Source organism: Tigriopus californicus, chromosome 1 (assembly GCF_007210705.1).
Source record: "Tigriopus californicus strain San Diego chromosome 1, Tcal_SD_v2.1, whole genome shotgun sequence".
NCBI lineage: Eukaryota > Metazoa > Arthropoda > Copepoda > Harpacticoida > Harpacticidae > Tigriopus > Tigriopus californicus.
The window spans coordinates 12818615-12836335 of NC_081440.1; the positions used below are offsets into that span (position 1 = coordinate 12818615).

Below are 17721 nucleotides of genomic sequence, written 5' to 3' on the forward strand. Positions count from 1 at the left end.
CGTGCACATATCTTCATGGAAATTCTAGTGTTTTCCACTCACTGATCCTATATGGCTTTATGGATCCAAATCGAAGCCAAACAAGTGGCAATCCTTGGCAGCAACTAGCGATACCAATGAGCGGGAGACCGACATGAGGTGGATGAGGACGAGCATACATGGTCGCTTCAATTCCCGTAAACACTGGTACATAGTTAAATTCTAGCTCCTCAGTCCGGTTTACCTATCTTTACAAAGAATCTCTTTGAAACCCTTCGAACTTGCCAGTTGTATTTGTTCCCGCTCTGTCCCTTGGAGATTTGTGTCGAGGATAAACCAGGGAAATGGCAAGTCTTTTGGTGGGAGATTGTTGTGGGGCTCGTGACATTTCCATTTGCTGCTGACTGGTTCACATTCAAATCGATCCAAATTGAATTCAATGGAGCTCGTGAAACACTGTTTTTACCGAGTTGCACGTAGTCACTTTTAATTGACAAGCACCAAATTCTCTTGTGCACTGATCCTTTCAGCCACTGCTTAGTTAGCCCAGCGAAATTGGTGACTTGAGCGCCAAGTTGTTTAATGAAAAGTCAGTCGTTGAAGTTCATCAAAGGGAGGAAACGAGCCGTGTGGAAATGGTGGAGCACACAAATAAGTAGGGTGAGGCAAACCAATCCAACCTCTCGATTGAGGCAGTTTTCACGTTGCCAAAATGAAATGTGTTTTTAGCATGTAAAAATACGGTTAATGTAACTGGAGGTACGTTGAGTCGAGCCTCGCTTGAGTTTGATCCAACTCAAAGATGGGAGCATTTGCAGATGCCTTTTTTGTTTCCTCGTTCCGTATGCACTCAAACCGTTCGAGATATTGTTTTAGACAAGCTATTCACAAAAAAGTTGATCAGGATTGCGCATTCAAACATCTGTAGCACATATGACCAACATGCTTCTCATCCAGAAGAATCGTAAACCCGGGCAGCAAAGCATTACAGAAAACGAAAAAGGGGATATAAACTTGGCTTGGTCGCTTGCAACATTTGAAAAATAATCTCTATCTTGAAGCTATTAAAACCTTGAAGAGACATAAAGTAAGGCAAAACTTGTTTGCAACAGAAGGATTGCGAAGTGCACAAGACAAACGCAAGCCTGTAAAATGCACTCTAAGAGCATTTTTCCCACTTGACTGCTGCCGTCAGGGATCGCCACGCATTATGGGCGTTCCCCAGTTCTTGTGGCCTTGAAGAGATCCCGAAGCCCTCTAAGACTATGAATGATTCAAAGCTTCTCCATGGCTCGAGTGACGGCTAACTTGAGCGATGCTGTTCTTCCCCGATCATAGCATTGGATGTCAGTTTTATTGAAGGCTTAACATTTTGAGCGAGAACAACATTTGATTCGGGTGAATGTGGAGAACTATCAAGTTGTTGCATGCAACCAAAAATCAGAGTCCCTTCAGACAGACATGACACGCGAAGGGAAGGCGGTGGACCTCGTCAAAAGGCTGCAGTATTGGCTGTGTTTTTACAACTTTTACATCGAGCCCCACATCAGTGGTTGGTAGGAGTCCACACACTAGCAACAAAGTTTCCGAAGGAGAGATGTGGGGAGAAGAATGTTTGGTTGGTCACCCCCTCATCCTTTCCAAGTCAGTAAAAGGAGCTAGCACAGGATGTATGGCTATTTACGCACCCAATCCAGATTGGAGAATGCTTCGGAGAAGTTTCTGTACTCAAACGAACCCGAGGACTAGGCGCACTTTGGACTGGAAATGATTTACGCTTCTTGGAAAATGAAAGAAAACTTTGTTCATCTACTTGTTCAAGATTTCAGAAGTAACATCAAAATAGCCATCAAATATCATTAAATAAATTTCTCGATTACATCCGGTCCACAACTCGAGTTGTTCTGACCACGGTGTTTTCTTCCAAGGAGAGGGCAAAAGCCAGAACGGTTTTCTTCTTGGAAGTTTTAAAAGCTTGATAAATCACGGTTTACAGAATTAATGACCACAACGGTCGCTGGTGTCTCTCACTTGCCGTCAATAACCTGTCACAGTGAAGCAAAAAGAAATATCCGCCCCCAGAAAAGGAGACCCAGAGGAAATGTTAACGAAACCCTGTGACGAATTCGCACGGTAACTCGGGGCGTGGCTCAACAGTCCAGTACTCGCGAAAAGCCAATTACTTCCCCGAACGTTTTGTAGCGTTGAATTCCAGTGATTGCATTTCCGGGCTTGATTTTTTAAAACAACCAGAGATTAGCTTGTGCAAGGGGTTTTGAACAAAACTTGAACATGGCGAAACTCGTAATTGGTCTCCAAAGAAGAGTTTTGCTTTTTGTGTCAATAGAGTAAGGCTTCCGAGTTTGTGATTGGCTCATTTCTTCATCCGTAATTACTTATAGCACTTACAAGATGGATTGCTGTCACCATTTCTCAGAAAGAGGGAGAAAAGACTTCAATACTTCTAAAAAAACAAAACCAATACAGGTTGAAAAGAATAAAATAGGATTTCAAGTTTTAGATTCACCGCCATAAGAAGAGGAAACCATTCATCCAAAGTTGCTCGAGGTATGTGGTGCATAGTTGAAAGATCGATGAAAGACAAAATATGACATCGAAGAGAGCACGATCGCTCGCAGAAAAGTGGGAGGGTCGAGTTTAAATAATTCATGGCGCTATTCAGGTTGAGACACTCAAAGTAGATTCTCATTTGCTCTTCAGGGTGACTGCCCTTTCAAGAACATTTTTGGCGCCACAATTAGGTTGGAAAGAGGCACTTTATCTGACCTTCTGCAATATACGCCGAATAACAATCTGAACCACCGGGATTCATTATCAACATTGTGCGAATACTCTATCACAAACATTGACACAATGTCATAAAAGTTGAGAATTTTCTTTTCCTTGGACTAGGAACAATAGTAAAATGTTCAAATTTTACCAATCCAACGCGAGCGTTTACGTCATGCTACCGATAAACGGCGCAATATCTGAGAGAAAATCAGTCACACTAGTGATCTACTTGATAGAAATGGTGGAAAGAAAAGGGAGAGATTGAAGTGGCTTCCGATCATCAATGGACATACTAGTAGCTCTCTTCGTTGAGAGAGGATCGTCTAGCTCCATGTTTCTATGTACAGAGGCCGAACAGTACTTCATGGATGGCCATATGTGGCTCGATGTTGGTTGGCTGTTATAGTATGGCAAGTCAGCCGTCAGAAATCCGATCAATATCAATCCCTCAAAATCTCTAGTCCATTGAGAGAGTGTCTCCAACTACTGTTGGAAAGCAGAAGAAAAATAATTACGGAAAGGAAATGGTAAATCAAAATAAACTAAAAAGGTTTCATGTTGTTGTACATCGGATGCGAATGTAGCAAGTCGTAACTTGTAAGTTGTCCTCATTTCACAGTTGACGAACCAGCATCTCGCGATCCATCAAATGATTGCAGGGTAGCGTTGAATATATGTACTCACTATGTATACGCAGCCTCAAGGTAAAAATGATGAGGAGAGAAAGGGAGAGAGATTTTACAGAGTTAAAGTGAAACAATTCCCTCATCTTTCATTTTGAAGATTCATGCTCTGTGCCACTTTAAGTTTCTCTTCGGGCCAAAAGCTGGCCAGGCTTCCTCCTCCTCTTTCTTCACTTTTGCCTCTTTAGTTCGTTCGTCAATGACTTCTCTCGCATGTGAGAGAGAAATTGAAACCACCAAGAGCCATGTTCGAAGGCTAATAATTGTAAATTGCCGTCAAATTAGACCTACCAAGGGTACACCACATTATCCATTCACCGTAAACTCTGATACAATCGCTCCTGTAAGCTCGTCTTACAACTTGAATTGATGCATGTTCTCCACTCGCTTTTAGTCACCCTTGCGCTAGCCAGCTTATTTACGGAGCCCACATCTAAATCGAGAGCTTAATGGTTGTCAAATAAAGGGGTACGTACTTTCCATGGCTACTTTACAAAATTCATTTGGAGTTCTATTTGGGTACAATTACTTTCGGTAGATATATCACTAATAATCTCTTCCTCTATGTCCGACGACTACGGAAAGGAATACCTTTCGAGCGACTAATGTTCACAGATGTAGAAATATGTGTTGCTATTTACAGCCTTATCCGAATAAATAACATATGTGCAAGTGTTATAAACCTAGTATCATAGAGTATTAAAAATCAAATACCAGAAGTATATGCTAATCTATTCCCACTGAGATGAAAGTAATCCAATTTCGCGTTCAAATAGTTCAGCTGTGAGAGTAATATGGTAACTCCCCGACCCCAATGGATTTCGTGGACATTTATTCTTTACATGGACTGTACGGAGCCATCGGAATCATTTTCTATTCCCTATGGAATTCTAGAATGCTCGACCCCAAAAGCCAAGAGAGACGAAGTCAGTCGGAGACTTTTGACAAACTCGGAGAGAAATGGTTTTCTTCTGAAGAAAATCGGTTACTTAAAAGCTCAAATTTCCTCTCCGTCATGCACAGCATGAATCTTCGTCCACCATTCGCTCCCCAGAATCATCTTGGTGGCTTTACTCCTCAGGACCATCTTGCTCTACGGACGCACATATACCTCAGCTCTCCTTGTTGAAGCCCCCCGAAAGACCTTCACTCTAGCTGGGGAAGGGGGGGGTGTTTTCCAGAGACAGAGAATCCGAAAGACGGCGGTTATTGGCGCTAAAACTACAGTGTGCACGAACAGCGCCTCGAACCCCAGACATACTGTATTACAGGCTGTCTGACGGAAAGCGCTTCGAAGCGGTGTACCGCTCTGTGAGCAAGAGCCGCACTCCCGAAAAACAGACTCGGAGCAGTTCGTTCTCTTCATAAAAAGAGAGAGAAATGATTTGTAGGGAAAAACTGGAGGGCTTCATGCACGTTAATAGGCCCTGCGTTCGCAGTACCATTTCGATTTTAAGACCCTGACAATGAAAGAAGAAATGATATCAGTGCAACATCACTAGACTACTAGTATTGTTCTAACTGCCTCGTATGCGGATTTGTTTATTGTTGTTCTCCTATTAGCTTGCACTGGTTCATAAGAGCGTAAATATGTGAGTGAGCATCAGTTCCTTATGAAATCAGAGAGGAATAAGTTTGTAAAATATGAAGCATACGGTTGTTGTGTAACAACCCTGGGTATTCTATTTTTGGCAAATTTCAATACCATCCGAACAATTTGTAAAACTGTTGACTGGTAAATTTAAAAAAAATCGAGTGCACTCTGACGTGTCTAACTCTTTTGGGACCCACAGAAAGGGTGTCCATTTTTGGATCTATACCAAAACATGAGTGACAGTTCGCCAGAAAGGGAAGACTTCCATGTTTACACTGGATGACGACAAGCTAGAGAAAAAGCCCAGACTTGTTAGAGAATGGGGAGAATAGTAAAAATAAACGACAAATTGTCCGTCCATCAGCATTCGCATTCTTCCAGTGCATAAACTGGCCAAAAATCACTCTCGCCACGCTTAATTGCCAAGTTGGGTGCGACGCCAAGTTTCGTTCCGACGGCGAGATCTGGTTGGCAAAAATGTCTTTGAACCCCTTTCGAAGGAACGACAAGGAGCGTTGAAATGACAAAGAAATATTCCTGCCATCCATCAGCCAAGAAACCCGCCGTCGCTCTTTGCCTTGAATGCAGTTCCTGAGAGAAATGCTTCCTAACTCTCTCATCTTCTTCATGCTTGGAAGCTGGAACTTTTATGTTTTTTGTCTTGTAATGAATCGTCCGGTCAAAGTGGTATTGAACATAGTAGATCGTCCTAGAAAGCGAATAGTCTGGTTCGAGCGCCAAGGAGCTCTTGATTATCGAGTTGGTGCGAGGTTGGACATGGGGTCGACGATTCAGGGTCGTGCAGTCAGTAGTCTCACAAATGATGGCACCAACAACGAGAAGCTCTCAAAACAACGCATCGCTCTTCACCTTTCCCTGTCGAACCCGGGGCTACAACGAGTGATATGGACAGGGAGGAGACATCTTAAAAGCAGGACTGGATTCAAACCAATGCCTTGCACCTTGCAATGTGAACAATGTGGTAAAGATGTGCATGAAACCAATATCTAAAGTGCCATTGCCATTCATTTCGCAGTCGTTAGGAAATATTTTCATTGATATTTTGGTGGACTATATACAGTAGCAAGAAACTCAAGTGAGCAAGCTCCCATTGCATTAGGTGTAGATTTACCAATCATAGCACGCTTGCATTTGTACTCAATCATCTGTACACCATTTGTAACACATTTCAAGAACTTGAATACGAAACATTACTATTTCACGTTGGCTGAAATATCAGTTCATCTATTGTGTTTTCTTATTTGTTGCAAAATGTTCCCTATGATTTCAATCCATAGTGCAAGAGGTACTTCGAATACAAGAAATTGGATGGCTGGCAACTGAAATGGTGGTCAATGAGAATGAGGGACTTAAGGGTGGGGGACTGGAAGCTGGCCGAGGGGGTTGAATTATTCGGAAATGCCAAATTCTGGCTGGGTCATAAACCTTTTCCATCACATTGATGAAACTGCGGTAGATTAGCTCTACAACACATAATTGCTGGAATTGGACGGGTCCACTGGACTTTGCAATTGCTCGGTGACATCCCCCGGGTAAATTAAGATCACTAACAATTTTTCGCTTGCCGATTATTGCACTTTCTAAAATATGAATTGTTTATGATTCAAATGCAACCTAGAGTTTTACACCAAGTAGAGTAATAGGAACGATAACAAAAATGACATTTTTTAGTGCAAGTTTGTCTGTGATTAAACATTCATTTACTGGCTACCATTACAAAATCAGCTAACATAGAGTTGTTTTCCAATCTAACCATTGCTTTGCTGCAGTTAAATAACATTCGCAGGATGTCATGAATGACAGAAACGAACAAACTTGTTATTTCTCCTTGCAGCGGTGAGAAAAAAAAACGAAAAAAAAACTAAAGATAACTACCCAATAAAATTAAGAGAGCAAAAATAAATGCACAATTAAATCATGCGTTTGACCTAACAAAAGTGCATTCATTACTTCGCGATTGTCCATTCTGGATTTTATCCCTTAACCCAAGGATTCGTCAAAACAAGCTCGCCTGGCAAGCCTACTCTACGTAGGCTTTTCGTGACGCTAGGAATGTTACAAGGGAAAAAGGAAAAAGGAAATTCAGAACAACTTTCTACGCAAGAAAAATAAATTGTAATAACCTGAAAACAGTCAAGAGTGAAAAAGTACTACTCTCTCAAAACTCATATACTTTTTGATATTATGACCAATGTTGAAAAAAATATTGATTTCTTACAATTCAAATATTGGCAATATATTTTTTTAATTCAATCCGACGGATCTATCTGATTCCAATTTTAATTGATAGAACTTGCCATTTTGTTTAAACGCCTTGGAAACTCAATCCTTTAGATTTCAATACATTTTTTTTGGGGGGTGGGGGCGAAGTTGTGATGCCTCCTCTGTACAAAAAATTGATTTCATCCCGAAGGACCTTTTTTTTTTGTTTGACGGAATCGCTATCAATTGAGCTCTAAAGAGTGCCTTAATATACGGAATAGCAAATTCGTGATTGTCTTACCGTTATCCATATTCATATGTTTTTATCTTGAGATTAAGCAATCACTTCACTGAAGTTCCAGAAGTATTTAAACTGTCTGTGTGTCACATTCAATCATGAATTATGTACCAAAAGGCAGCTTTGGTACACCCGCATGCAGGAAAAATACAATCAAACACCAATCTATCACATTGGCAAAAATATTGGAACTTAACAAAACACTTCTAAACTCTCCACTTGGAAGGTGTCTCTTTGTAACGATCAGATCTGGGTTCACGTGAAAAGTCAAAGCATTATAATAATATTCTCCGATTGAACAGTGTCTCAGCTGTTAATGAGTGAAAAAATCATTCATAAATTATGAACGGTTCTCGCACTAGAACTTTTTGAAGATGCTCCTTAACAGCCATGATTCCTGGCTTGACGCTCTGAATTCTCGAGTCTTTTCCAAATTCTCTCTTTGGTCCTTCTTCTACAACTGCCGCTCTTAGCTAGGTTAGCCCTAAAAATCGGCCACTTCAGCCGTGAGACTTTCTGCCGATCTCAAATTGCAGTTGAGCTTAAGGGTAGCCAGATTTTGCATGAAAAGAAAAAAAATGCCTTAGCGAGATCAAGACTTTAATCTGTGGGTTTGACAAAAAAAAAATGGAGACCGATCACATAACTATAAGACGGCAAACTAATTCAAATTCACATATTAATTGTAACCAATTGGAATTTAAAATGTAAAAATTGAGCTTCCAAGGGTAACTTTGTATTTTCACGTCTATTTTATATACGTGAGTTGCCTTAAGCCTCGTTATATCATCAGGTATTAGTATTCAAGGTCCAGAAAACGATATTCTTAGAATAAATAGCCCAGAATTTAGGGTAGACTAAGAGTCTCACCCTGCCGATAATGTAGGATCTGTCGCAGTTTTAAGAGTTATGGAGCGCCGTCACTCTGGCGACACTCGCTCCCTCGCTGGTCCCGTCCCTGCAATTTGACCCTTTTCCCGGCCAGCGTTCTCCTGTTCCTCAGCTTTATCCTATGACTCAGTCAGTTCCACCCGTTGAGACTTCGGGGCTTCGGGGCTCGACCGAACACGCCGGGCTAGATATTCTCGGGATGAGTTGAGTTTCGTCAAAAAATGCTTCGTTGAACACCTCACCACAACTCTGGAACCCCTCTGAAGTCCGTCTCTGCGTTGGTAGTGGAAGTGCCCAAGGCAATCCCATACGAGATGGCTATGAGCATAACTGGTAGTGGGGGGGGGATCCTCCTTCTCGTCCGCCTCCTTCTCGGCGTCCTCCAGCGATGCTGCGCTCATCATTTCTCCCCCACCGAGGAATCCCAAGTCCCCGAGCACCTTGGGTTGTAGTCCGACGATTTTCCCTTGAGTTTTACAACCCAGTGCAGGATCAAACACCACCCTGGGTTACAACAGTGTCACTACCACCCTTCCAAACATCACGATATTGGACGCTGAAAATGCGCAAACAGCCGTCCAAACCCGATTTTGAGAACCGTTGTTGTTGCCGTTGTTGTTGGCTATGTCGTATCGTCGAATTTAGCCCCAATAACTTAGGCAGCCATGAGGCAGCCATGCTCATTGCCCTTGGCAGGATAATTCATTGGAGTTCTGCGATCAAACTACGGACAAACTCGGTGTCCAAAGTAATGGTGGCCAAGTTGGAAGTAACTTGGCAGTCCGGGATCTGTCAAAGGAGGGAGTGACGTACCCGAGTAGAACCTTCGATTTGAATGCTGATTAGGGATTAGGAGTCTAGCTTGCGCAAAACTGACGAAGTGAAGCCCCGCCTTCAGGTGGCTTCATTGAGTCGAGTTTATTCTCCAATTCCCTGTTTTATTGACGCGCTATGCCAACTTTGTTGCTTGGAGCTGACAATTGCAACGACAATGGTCCTTGGTTGGGGCGGTGGTGGTGATGATGATGATGGTACTAATGTAGTTGGTTGAGTTTGAGTATAGATGAAAGCAACACAATCACTCAAATGCAGCCAATCTGTAAGAAACCGCAACAGCGCAATTCGCCTTTGAATTTTGCCACAAATGTAATTCTCTCCCCACCAATTGATTGCCATCTAAGCCGTATGTACAACCTACATATTGGCTCAAAACTTTGGACTACTACAACCAAAAGGAAGCGTTTCAAGCGATATCAATATTTTTGGACCAACCACCGCAAGGCAAATATTTATTAGCTACAAGGGGCTCCAAATGGGAAAGGGCTTGTTAAGATGGGATCGAATGCAAATTTGTTGTGGTTTGTATTTCTTTCATGTTCTTTTCAGAAAAAAATGAACCATCTGTAACTTACGTATTAAGAGAATTTCAATGTAATGTCTTTTTAAAATTAGATTTAAAAAAGGCCCGTTCAATGGCATCAAGCTCGGGCAATTGCTGAAGGTAGTCGTTTCAAACACGGATCTTTATTGACGGTATCGTTCAATCAAACAAGTATTTTCCCTACAGCCTTAGATAAAGTTGACCAAAAGAAGGTCTTTTTTAAGAAGAAGAAACCAACTTTTTTGCAAGTTTTGCTTATTTATTACGGTCTGGGTAGGAGATTTCTTTTTCTCACCTTGGCTCAATCCAGTTGAAAATGACACACATGACCTTTAGAAAGATTTTCCAAAATGCCATCAAATACCATCAAATTAATGCAGCAGGGTTAGTAATAGATAATCAATATTACCTATAAGGGAGAAGGTATTTTGTTTTGTTTTTGAGCTGCAGTCACTACCAAATGAAAATATTAAAGTGTTCTTGGTTGGAATGAAAGCATCTTGCAACTGAAGGGTGTATTATCATACAGTAAACAGTCCTTCTCCTGGATTCTTTCCAGGGGCTGCTCCTATTCCTAAAATATGCTGACCACATTGGCTCAAAAAAGCAATGAAATGAAATAAGGGATGATCTCGAAGGTTTTCGTGATTCCATTATATTTTTGCCGCTGGCTGTTTGGACAGCTAGGATTAGTTTGGGCCGCTTTTTATTCATCTTTATAGCACTACCAAGGCCTGATCATGAATGTTATATTTGTGAGTGAAAGCATAGGCGCCTAGGTCCAAAGTCCATCAATAAAAATATCAACTACTTCTCTGAAAAATTTATGTACTTCAAGTACTTTAAACTCGTTAAATAGATGGAACTGGTGACAAATTTGAGTTGATTTTTGCCGCTCGAGATAGCACGAACAAGAGACGTTCAAATCAGTTGATTTAACAACTTTTAACTTCAAATAAAGAGGTTTGGCTGGCGGGCAAGTAATTGATATTGTTTGAATGAAATACGTGCCCAAGGCAGCCCAAATAGCCCATGACACGCTTTTTGCCGCTGGCGGTAAGAAGATGAACAAACTTTTCAAAATCATTCGTTGTAAGGCATACCCTTATCAAAATGTTTTGATGCAATTGATCTTTACCAACTCACACCTAACATTTGAATTGAAGTAATGAGACATGCTTCATGTCAAACCGACGTGCGATGGATATATAATCAGGAGCTTTAGAAGAAGATCTGGGCTCGTTGGAGAAAAGAATATTGGCCGGATATGATGGGAATTAACAAGTTCCTTTATTGGTGAGGAATCAAGACCCCCTCTGATAATATCTCAGCTCATGAAGGCTCACCTTATTGCAAGTGATGGCCTCATTTCAAGGATCTACACGATTGATAAGTTTCATTGCATATATAATAGTGAGCTCATCATTCCGATCATGCGTTCTTGGAAACAGACCCCCAATATGAATATCAAAATGCAATGCTCAAAGCGTCACGACTCACTGCAACCTCAACTTTTCTTTCTCATCTTTCCTTAGTCTGAAGCTATCAAAGACTTATAATTTCGTTTGTTTGACTTCGTCTTATATGCGACTAAATTACTTACATTAAATAGAGACATGGGCACGAAAAATCATACGCCAACACGCGGTCATCTCGGTCTGTCGAGCCTTAAACTATTCTTGTAAAATCATCTAAATTCCAAACATCAGGGCGTGGAGCCTACATTTTGATGAACTACATACGCAGCCCCAATAATAGGGCCCGTTAGATTAGTTAATCCAAATTGATTACCATTGACATAGTTGATCTGATCTGAGTGAGCATATTCTACCATTTTGAAGATTGGCTGAATTTTGGAAAATCAGACAATAATCAAATAATTTTGAGAACCAATCCAAGACAAGAAATAAAGCCTTGCCACAAGCATCTAGTGACCAAAAGCCAATCCTATAGAATTGCATGTTTCGCTGATCTAAACATGAAGAAATTCGTGTTCAACTACCAAAATTGTGCCAGTGGAAAGCGTTTTAGTGATTTTCGTCATTTCAATGCAACTCGTGTAACCACCATAAAAAAGAGACCCAAGTCCGGGCCAACATCAAGATCATGCACTGGGTTGGGAAGAGTGACTAACATATCATCTTTCGTGAACATCATCAAAAGGGAGTGTCAAATTGTGTAAAAATAATGTTTGTCACCAAAGACCATTTTTTTACACATTCGCACTTTTCACCTTTATTTGCACCTTTTTACTATTAGTTTGCACTTTTTGTGCACATTTGGCCTAAAACTGTTTATTTTGGTTGAAGTCAGAACTTTCTTTGCGTTCAATTGGTTACAGGTTTGGTATCAAAGGCTGCCCACAAAGTGAAGATATGAAAACCGGAATTTTGAACAATTGATAACAAATGTACAATTGTGCAGGCCCAAAGTACTTCACTTTTAGTTGAGAAAAAAGGGAGAACAGAAATGAAACAAGCCAATTTCAAGTCCAGAGACAAGCTAAGCAGGGAGCTAACATAATTAACCTGCCCAAGAAAACGCAGCATAGCTGCCTTCCTTACCTCCTCCTGGTAACTGTGTTATATTTTTAGGAAGAAAAAAAATCAACTCTTCTTCAGTTAGATCAATGTGGCAGATCTACTGCTAGGAAAAGAGGAAAAATAAGCAATTGACCCAATAAAAAAAAGACATGTCAATTTGATCCAAAACTTAGGCAAAATTCGTTTTTTAAAGAATGCGCTTATCAAATTCGTACTACTTATTAAAAAGGTTTGAATGTCGCTTCTCTGGTTTATTTCATTTGCACCTTTTGTTCTACTCGTTGGCTTTTTTGCACCTTTTTGTCCCTAAAAGAATTTACTATCTTGCATATTTTGCCTGTCCCTAGTCATGAATCACTCCCCCCCTCCTTCTGACAGTTTTCTATCCCCGTTTTCATGGCCATCTTCGACAGTGGGACCTCTCTCCAGGGCCCTCTCTGAACCAAAGGCATCAGCATAATTCTGGATATTGTGGTCATCTTTTCCTTGTTTCATCTGGCGTCAGCTTGGATAACTTTGCTTAATTAAGATTTAGATATTATATCCTATAGTCAGTCAAACAAAAAAACAATCGAAAAATTATCGAAGAATCCATATGATTTTGCCGGTCCAGTTCAAAGTGGAATGTTTGCTATGTCGAACGAAGACTTAGGTAGTGATAATTCCTTCGCGTAGTGGCTCAAAGAATTCAATCCACTGATTCCAGTGCTCTGCAATTTCCACGTTTATCTTTGAGTCCAACAAACAAAACGTTCATGACATGTGTGTGAATAAAGTTCACTTTAGTTCACTCTCCAAACAAAAATTGATGCTTAAGATATGGAAGGAAGTAAACATAGCCAGAATCACCATTGGGGTGAAATCTTCGAGCATTGAATGAAGGAATCCTGTCTCTGTTCCACCAACATCATTCATAACAAAATTTAGATTATTAAGGGCAATCAATTCCCATTACCTGATACTAATCTTGAGTTATCTTCTGTTGTTGTCTAAAACCATATTTCTCAGGGTTTGTAATACTTAAAGCCCTACGTTCATCCCTAATTCCCAATTTTTATCCCTAACAAGGTCAATCATTTCATGTCATGCAAAATAGGCAAGAAAAAGTGTTGATTCCATATTTCATAACAAAATGGGAATCAATGCTGGGACTCCAATCCCGGTGGCGGTAAGGAAGTCCGCACAAAAAAATGCAAAAATACCAATTGAAGTGCACCCTGCAAACTTCAAAAAGTGCATTTTTTTTTTAGTTTTTCGTATTGAAATACGCCAATACAAGGCAATGATTCTTGATTCTCAGATATCAATTTTCGAATTCCCCGGATCGTTAAGACGGTAATTTCGAATGAAGTATAAATTTATGAACTTTAGTATAATGGGAGGTAAGTCAAGGTTGGATTATGGTATGTAGATATAGCGCAGGTTTTGGCTTTCAAATTCGGTAATAAATGAATTCTTGCTTGGAATTACAATAAATTGGTATCTTATCTTTGCCCATTGCCCAATACATTTCGTTTCGAATGTCTCCAGGGTTAGAATTTGTTCTAATGTGGACTGGAGTTATGAAAGGCATTTCAAACAGTATATGCATGAATGCGAGAGATGCTCTCACAAGGCTTTTTATCATTTTGTCTACTTATTTTGTATACCTATAGTACGTATCAAGTGAAATGGAGACAAATGCGACATCGAAAAAGGATATCTTTTTAAGGCATTGCTTTTCATTTGGTATGCAACAAGTTCTGGAATGGTGCGTTAGGGCCAATTACATAGAGTCAGGTAATGAAGTCTTTTCTTTAACAATCACATTTACTTCCTACTGTGTTTTGTACCTCTTAACTGAATATGCCGTTTTCAAACTCTTGCTTAAAGCGGTTTGTCATTAGATATTATACCCTTAGTCGTCGTTTGAATATGTTGATGATTGGTTGCATTTGATATCAACATTGGTAATGCCAAAAACCGTGGTTAAATGTAGTTCAAAGGTTCCTGATTTGGCATTGGTGATGAATCAAGTAGGCAAAAGTAAAGCGCAATTTTAAATAATGAAGCTTGCAATTGGCCTTTTATGACCTTAATTAAGAAGCCCTAAAACAAAAATTCAGAACTTAAAATGGCAGCATGAACAGAAATTAAGAGTTTCAGCTAAGAAACAGGAGCTCTGCAAGATGAGTCACACAAGTTGACTCCAGTCAAAATAGATTTAAACTCTATTTCAATGTTCCAGCCAAGAATTTCTCCACTTGCTACTCTTCAATCAAAGCTAGGTTGCGTGGTACACAAGGATATCTTGCGCTTGGAAGGAGAACATTTTTCGAGTTTACGGGAGCGCTAATGAATTAACCCCTGAAAATAAACTGAATCCCAATCTTTCATAATCATGACGAGAATAGCAAAATAAGCATTCTTATCTTTTGACACCTCAATGAAATATATCTTTTTAAGGCGTCAGCCATAGACACAGCTTTCCATCTCCGCAGCTTGGATTGAGCGTCCCAAAGAAACTAGAGATCATTGCCAAGGTCCAGGACATTGTTCCTTGTTGTGACAGAACTGCGAGTGAGTTCGTTGCCAAAATCTGAAAACTTATCAATAACGTTGAAATCGCCATGGAACAAAATAGTGACATTACTTCAAATTCATCTTCAATATTGCCAAACGACCAAGGATCCAATCCATCGGACTCGGATGGCGATTCAGAGGATTTTTCTCGACGGCCCAAACCTCCTAGTTCGGATGATGAAGGCCTTGAAGCGCCGAAAACAAAGCGAATCAAGGTATTCTTAGATGATTCAAGTGATGATCAAGAGTCCGAGATTGAGGATGATCCCGCAAAAAGGGATTCAGAATCTGACGCTGAGGATGCACAAGGAGCTCAAGTGGAACGGAACATCGTGGATTCTTCGTCGGACGAAGAAATTCTACAGGGTGGCTATTCTTGGCCTTATTTTAGATGACTTGCTAAGGTCAGAAGTACCAAAGCTTTTGAAGTTAGCCGAAGCTACACGTTGATTTTCTTTGAGGTTCCTCTTAAAAAATATCCATCCTTGAGCTTGATGGTTCAGATCTTGGGTCGATTGGGAACTATTTCGAATTCGATACCGATTTTGGTTCTACAAACCTGTGGCATGCATCAAAGACTTCGCAAAATAGCTTTCATGAATCAATTTCTTTCGTTTAAAAAAATCCACCAAACTAGTCAATATTTTTTCTAGCACATTCTCCAATGAGAAAACCTATTACTGGGGTTTAGCAATTCTTTCCTCGAGACTTGAAAAAAAATCTTTTTTTCCGCGCATGTTTCTAAGTTCAACATAGTCGTATTTTGAACAGGACTTTAATATCGCCCTGTAGAGGAGGTCAAAGAAAGGAAAGAGGAGATGGAACCCGAACCTGACCCAGAGTCAACCTCCAAAGGCGCCTTGGATTTTGATCTAATGATGGAACAAAAAAGGGCAGCCAATCGGAGATATCGAAAGCGTCGCGACATCGAGGTGATAAATGACAATGACGATGCCATTGCGAAAATGATCGCAGACATGCGTCAAGCCGCTCGAGAAGACCGAGATATGAATGAGCAGCAGATCCCGGCCACCAAAAAGATTGGCATGCTCGCCAAAGTCTTGGAGCATCTGGCCAAAGTCGACCTTCAGCTAGCCTTTTTGGAGGCCAATCTTCTCTCTGTGATGACGGATTGGCTGGCTCCATTGCCTTTGGATAAGGCCCTACCTCACCAATCCATCCGGAGTGCGTTTCTTCGGTACCTTTTCGAGATTCAGATTGATGATCTGTCGAGGCTTAAAGAGTCTGGAATTGGCAAGGCTGTCATGTATCTTTATCGGTAAGCAAAAAACTACCAACTCCTATCGAGTGAAAAATGATGTTTGGCACATTGAGGAATTTGAATGAGAAAGACTTCAGAGTATTTTTTTTTTGAATGAAGCGCCTGAACTCGTTGGGTTCGCCCTATCGATTTGAGGCGCACTTTGAAACAAATGAACCATTCTGAAGGCACAAAACATCTCCTTGCGCTAGCTAAGGAGGAGGAGGATAAATCGACACACTCTTATCGGTCGTTCAATAACTCACGACATGTTCCTTTGGCAGACATCCTCGCGAAACCCGCCCGAACAAGGATTTAGCGGGGAAAATCATTAACAAATGGGCTCGACCCATTTTCAACGTGCGAACCGATTTCTCAACCATGACCAAAGAGGAGCGAGAGCTTCGTGATCTGGAAATGTCCGCCAAATTGGAGCTCAAGAAGCGGAATCGCACTAAGAACCAAGTCGTCCATGTGGAGGAAAATGAAACGTCAGGTTTAAAACCGGGTGATCCGGGTTGGGTTGGCAGGGCTCGGGTTCCAATGGTCAAGAATCGGGAGTACATCAACCGTCCAGATTGGCAGTCCCATGAGGATGTGTCCCAAACGAAGAAGAAAGAGATTAATCTTCTAGAGAAGCATAAGCGAAGTTTTGCCGATCGGAAGAAATCCACCAAAGCGCAACACGCCGTAAAAATCAGTCTTGAAGGCAAGCACATGGCATTATAGACTAAAAAAACCTTCTTCAAGTTGCTTCAAACATCCTCTTCCTTCACCTGAACCCTTCCTGTCAAACTCATTTTACTGCTCCTCCTCTTCCTTGTCTTTCGTCCAAGTTTTCCTGCTTCATGCGTACTTATCTAGGCCCAGGAGAAATTTTTCTCTCACATGGGCCGGCCAATGAGAAGCGCTGGAAAGCCAGGTCCAGCCAATGAGAATGATGCCAGGCCTACGCAGGTGTTATGAACTCCTGGTAGTGTTTGTACTGTGATAGAACCTGGATATGTGACCTCATTCTGAGCAAGTCTGGTTTCTCCCTCGTCTACTCCTATCGTATAGAATTGGCCGGAGAGAGGTTTCCACGTGCGTGTGTGAGAGACTGAGAGACTCTTCTTCACACACATGAACGAAATCTGTATGTGGCGAGTGCATGACAAGAAACGAACAGGAACAAAAAAAGGAGCTCGACGCTCGTTGCCTTGTATGATGATAAAGAACAGCAACACAGCGTCAAGACAGTCACAACTGTTTGGTGTCAATATTTCACGGTTGTTATTTAAGCACCAAAAGGCTCACACTATGGAAATTATGCTTATCGTCATTACATCACACATTAAATATCTCTTTAATGTTAGCCTCGTTCGACTTGTGCAGCCGGTTTGTCCTGTATGCAACGAAGAACGGGTGTGTACTGCAAAGGAAATACTAAGGTGTATCGATTTTATTGAGCTACTCATGCAAGCCCTAGAGCTAATAATTGATGAGTGACAGCAAACATGACACCGCAAAAAGG

At 41.0% G+C, this 17721-nt stretch overlaps 2 protein-coding genes across 2 annotated transcripts in view; one reads left to right on the forward strand and one right to left on the reverse strand.

Moving 5' to 3' along the window:
- Positions 1-8080, reverse strand: part of LOC131877571 (trinucleotide repeat-containing gene 18 protein-like) — a 28947-nt gene extending 20867 nt beyond the window's left edge. Inside the window, exon 1 of the mRNA XM_059223278.1 lies at positions 7574-8080. Coding sequence (XP_059079261.1) covers positions 7574-7589 — 16 coding nt within the window. The 5' untranslated portion in view covers positions 7590-8080. The remainder of the gene's footprint in view (positions 1-7573) is intronic.
- Positions 8081-14807: 6727 nt separating this feature from the next.
- LOC131885748 (protein IWS1 homolog) lies at positions 14808-17562 on the forward strand. Its single transcript, XM_059233930.1, has 3 exons — positions 14808-15313; positions 15740-16226; positions 16493-17562. The coding sequence occupies exons 1-3, from the start codon at positions 14995-14997 to the stop codon at positions 16935-16937; spliced, it is 1251 nt and encodes a 416-aa protein (XP_059089913.1). The 5' UTR covers positions 14808-14994; the 3' UTR covers positions 16938-17562.
- The last annotated feature ends 159 nt before the right edge of the window (positions 17563-17721 follow it).

Excerpts from the sequence above, each read along its gene's own strand:
- LOC131885748 (XM_059233930.1), top strand. The coding sequence starts at position 14,995 with ATGGAACAAAATAGTGACATTACTTCAAATTCATCTTCAATATTGCCA. Across the intron at positions 15,314-15,739 it reads GGACGAAGAAATTCTACAGG|AGGAGGTCAAAGAAAGGAAA; the intron begins GTGGCTATTCTT and ends ATCGCCCTGTAG. Across the intron at positions 16,227-16,492 it reads GCTGTCATGTATCTTTATCG|ACATCCTCGCGAAACCCGCC; the intron begins GTAAGCAAAAAA and ends TTCCTTTGGCAG.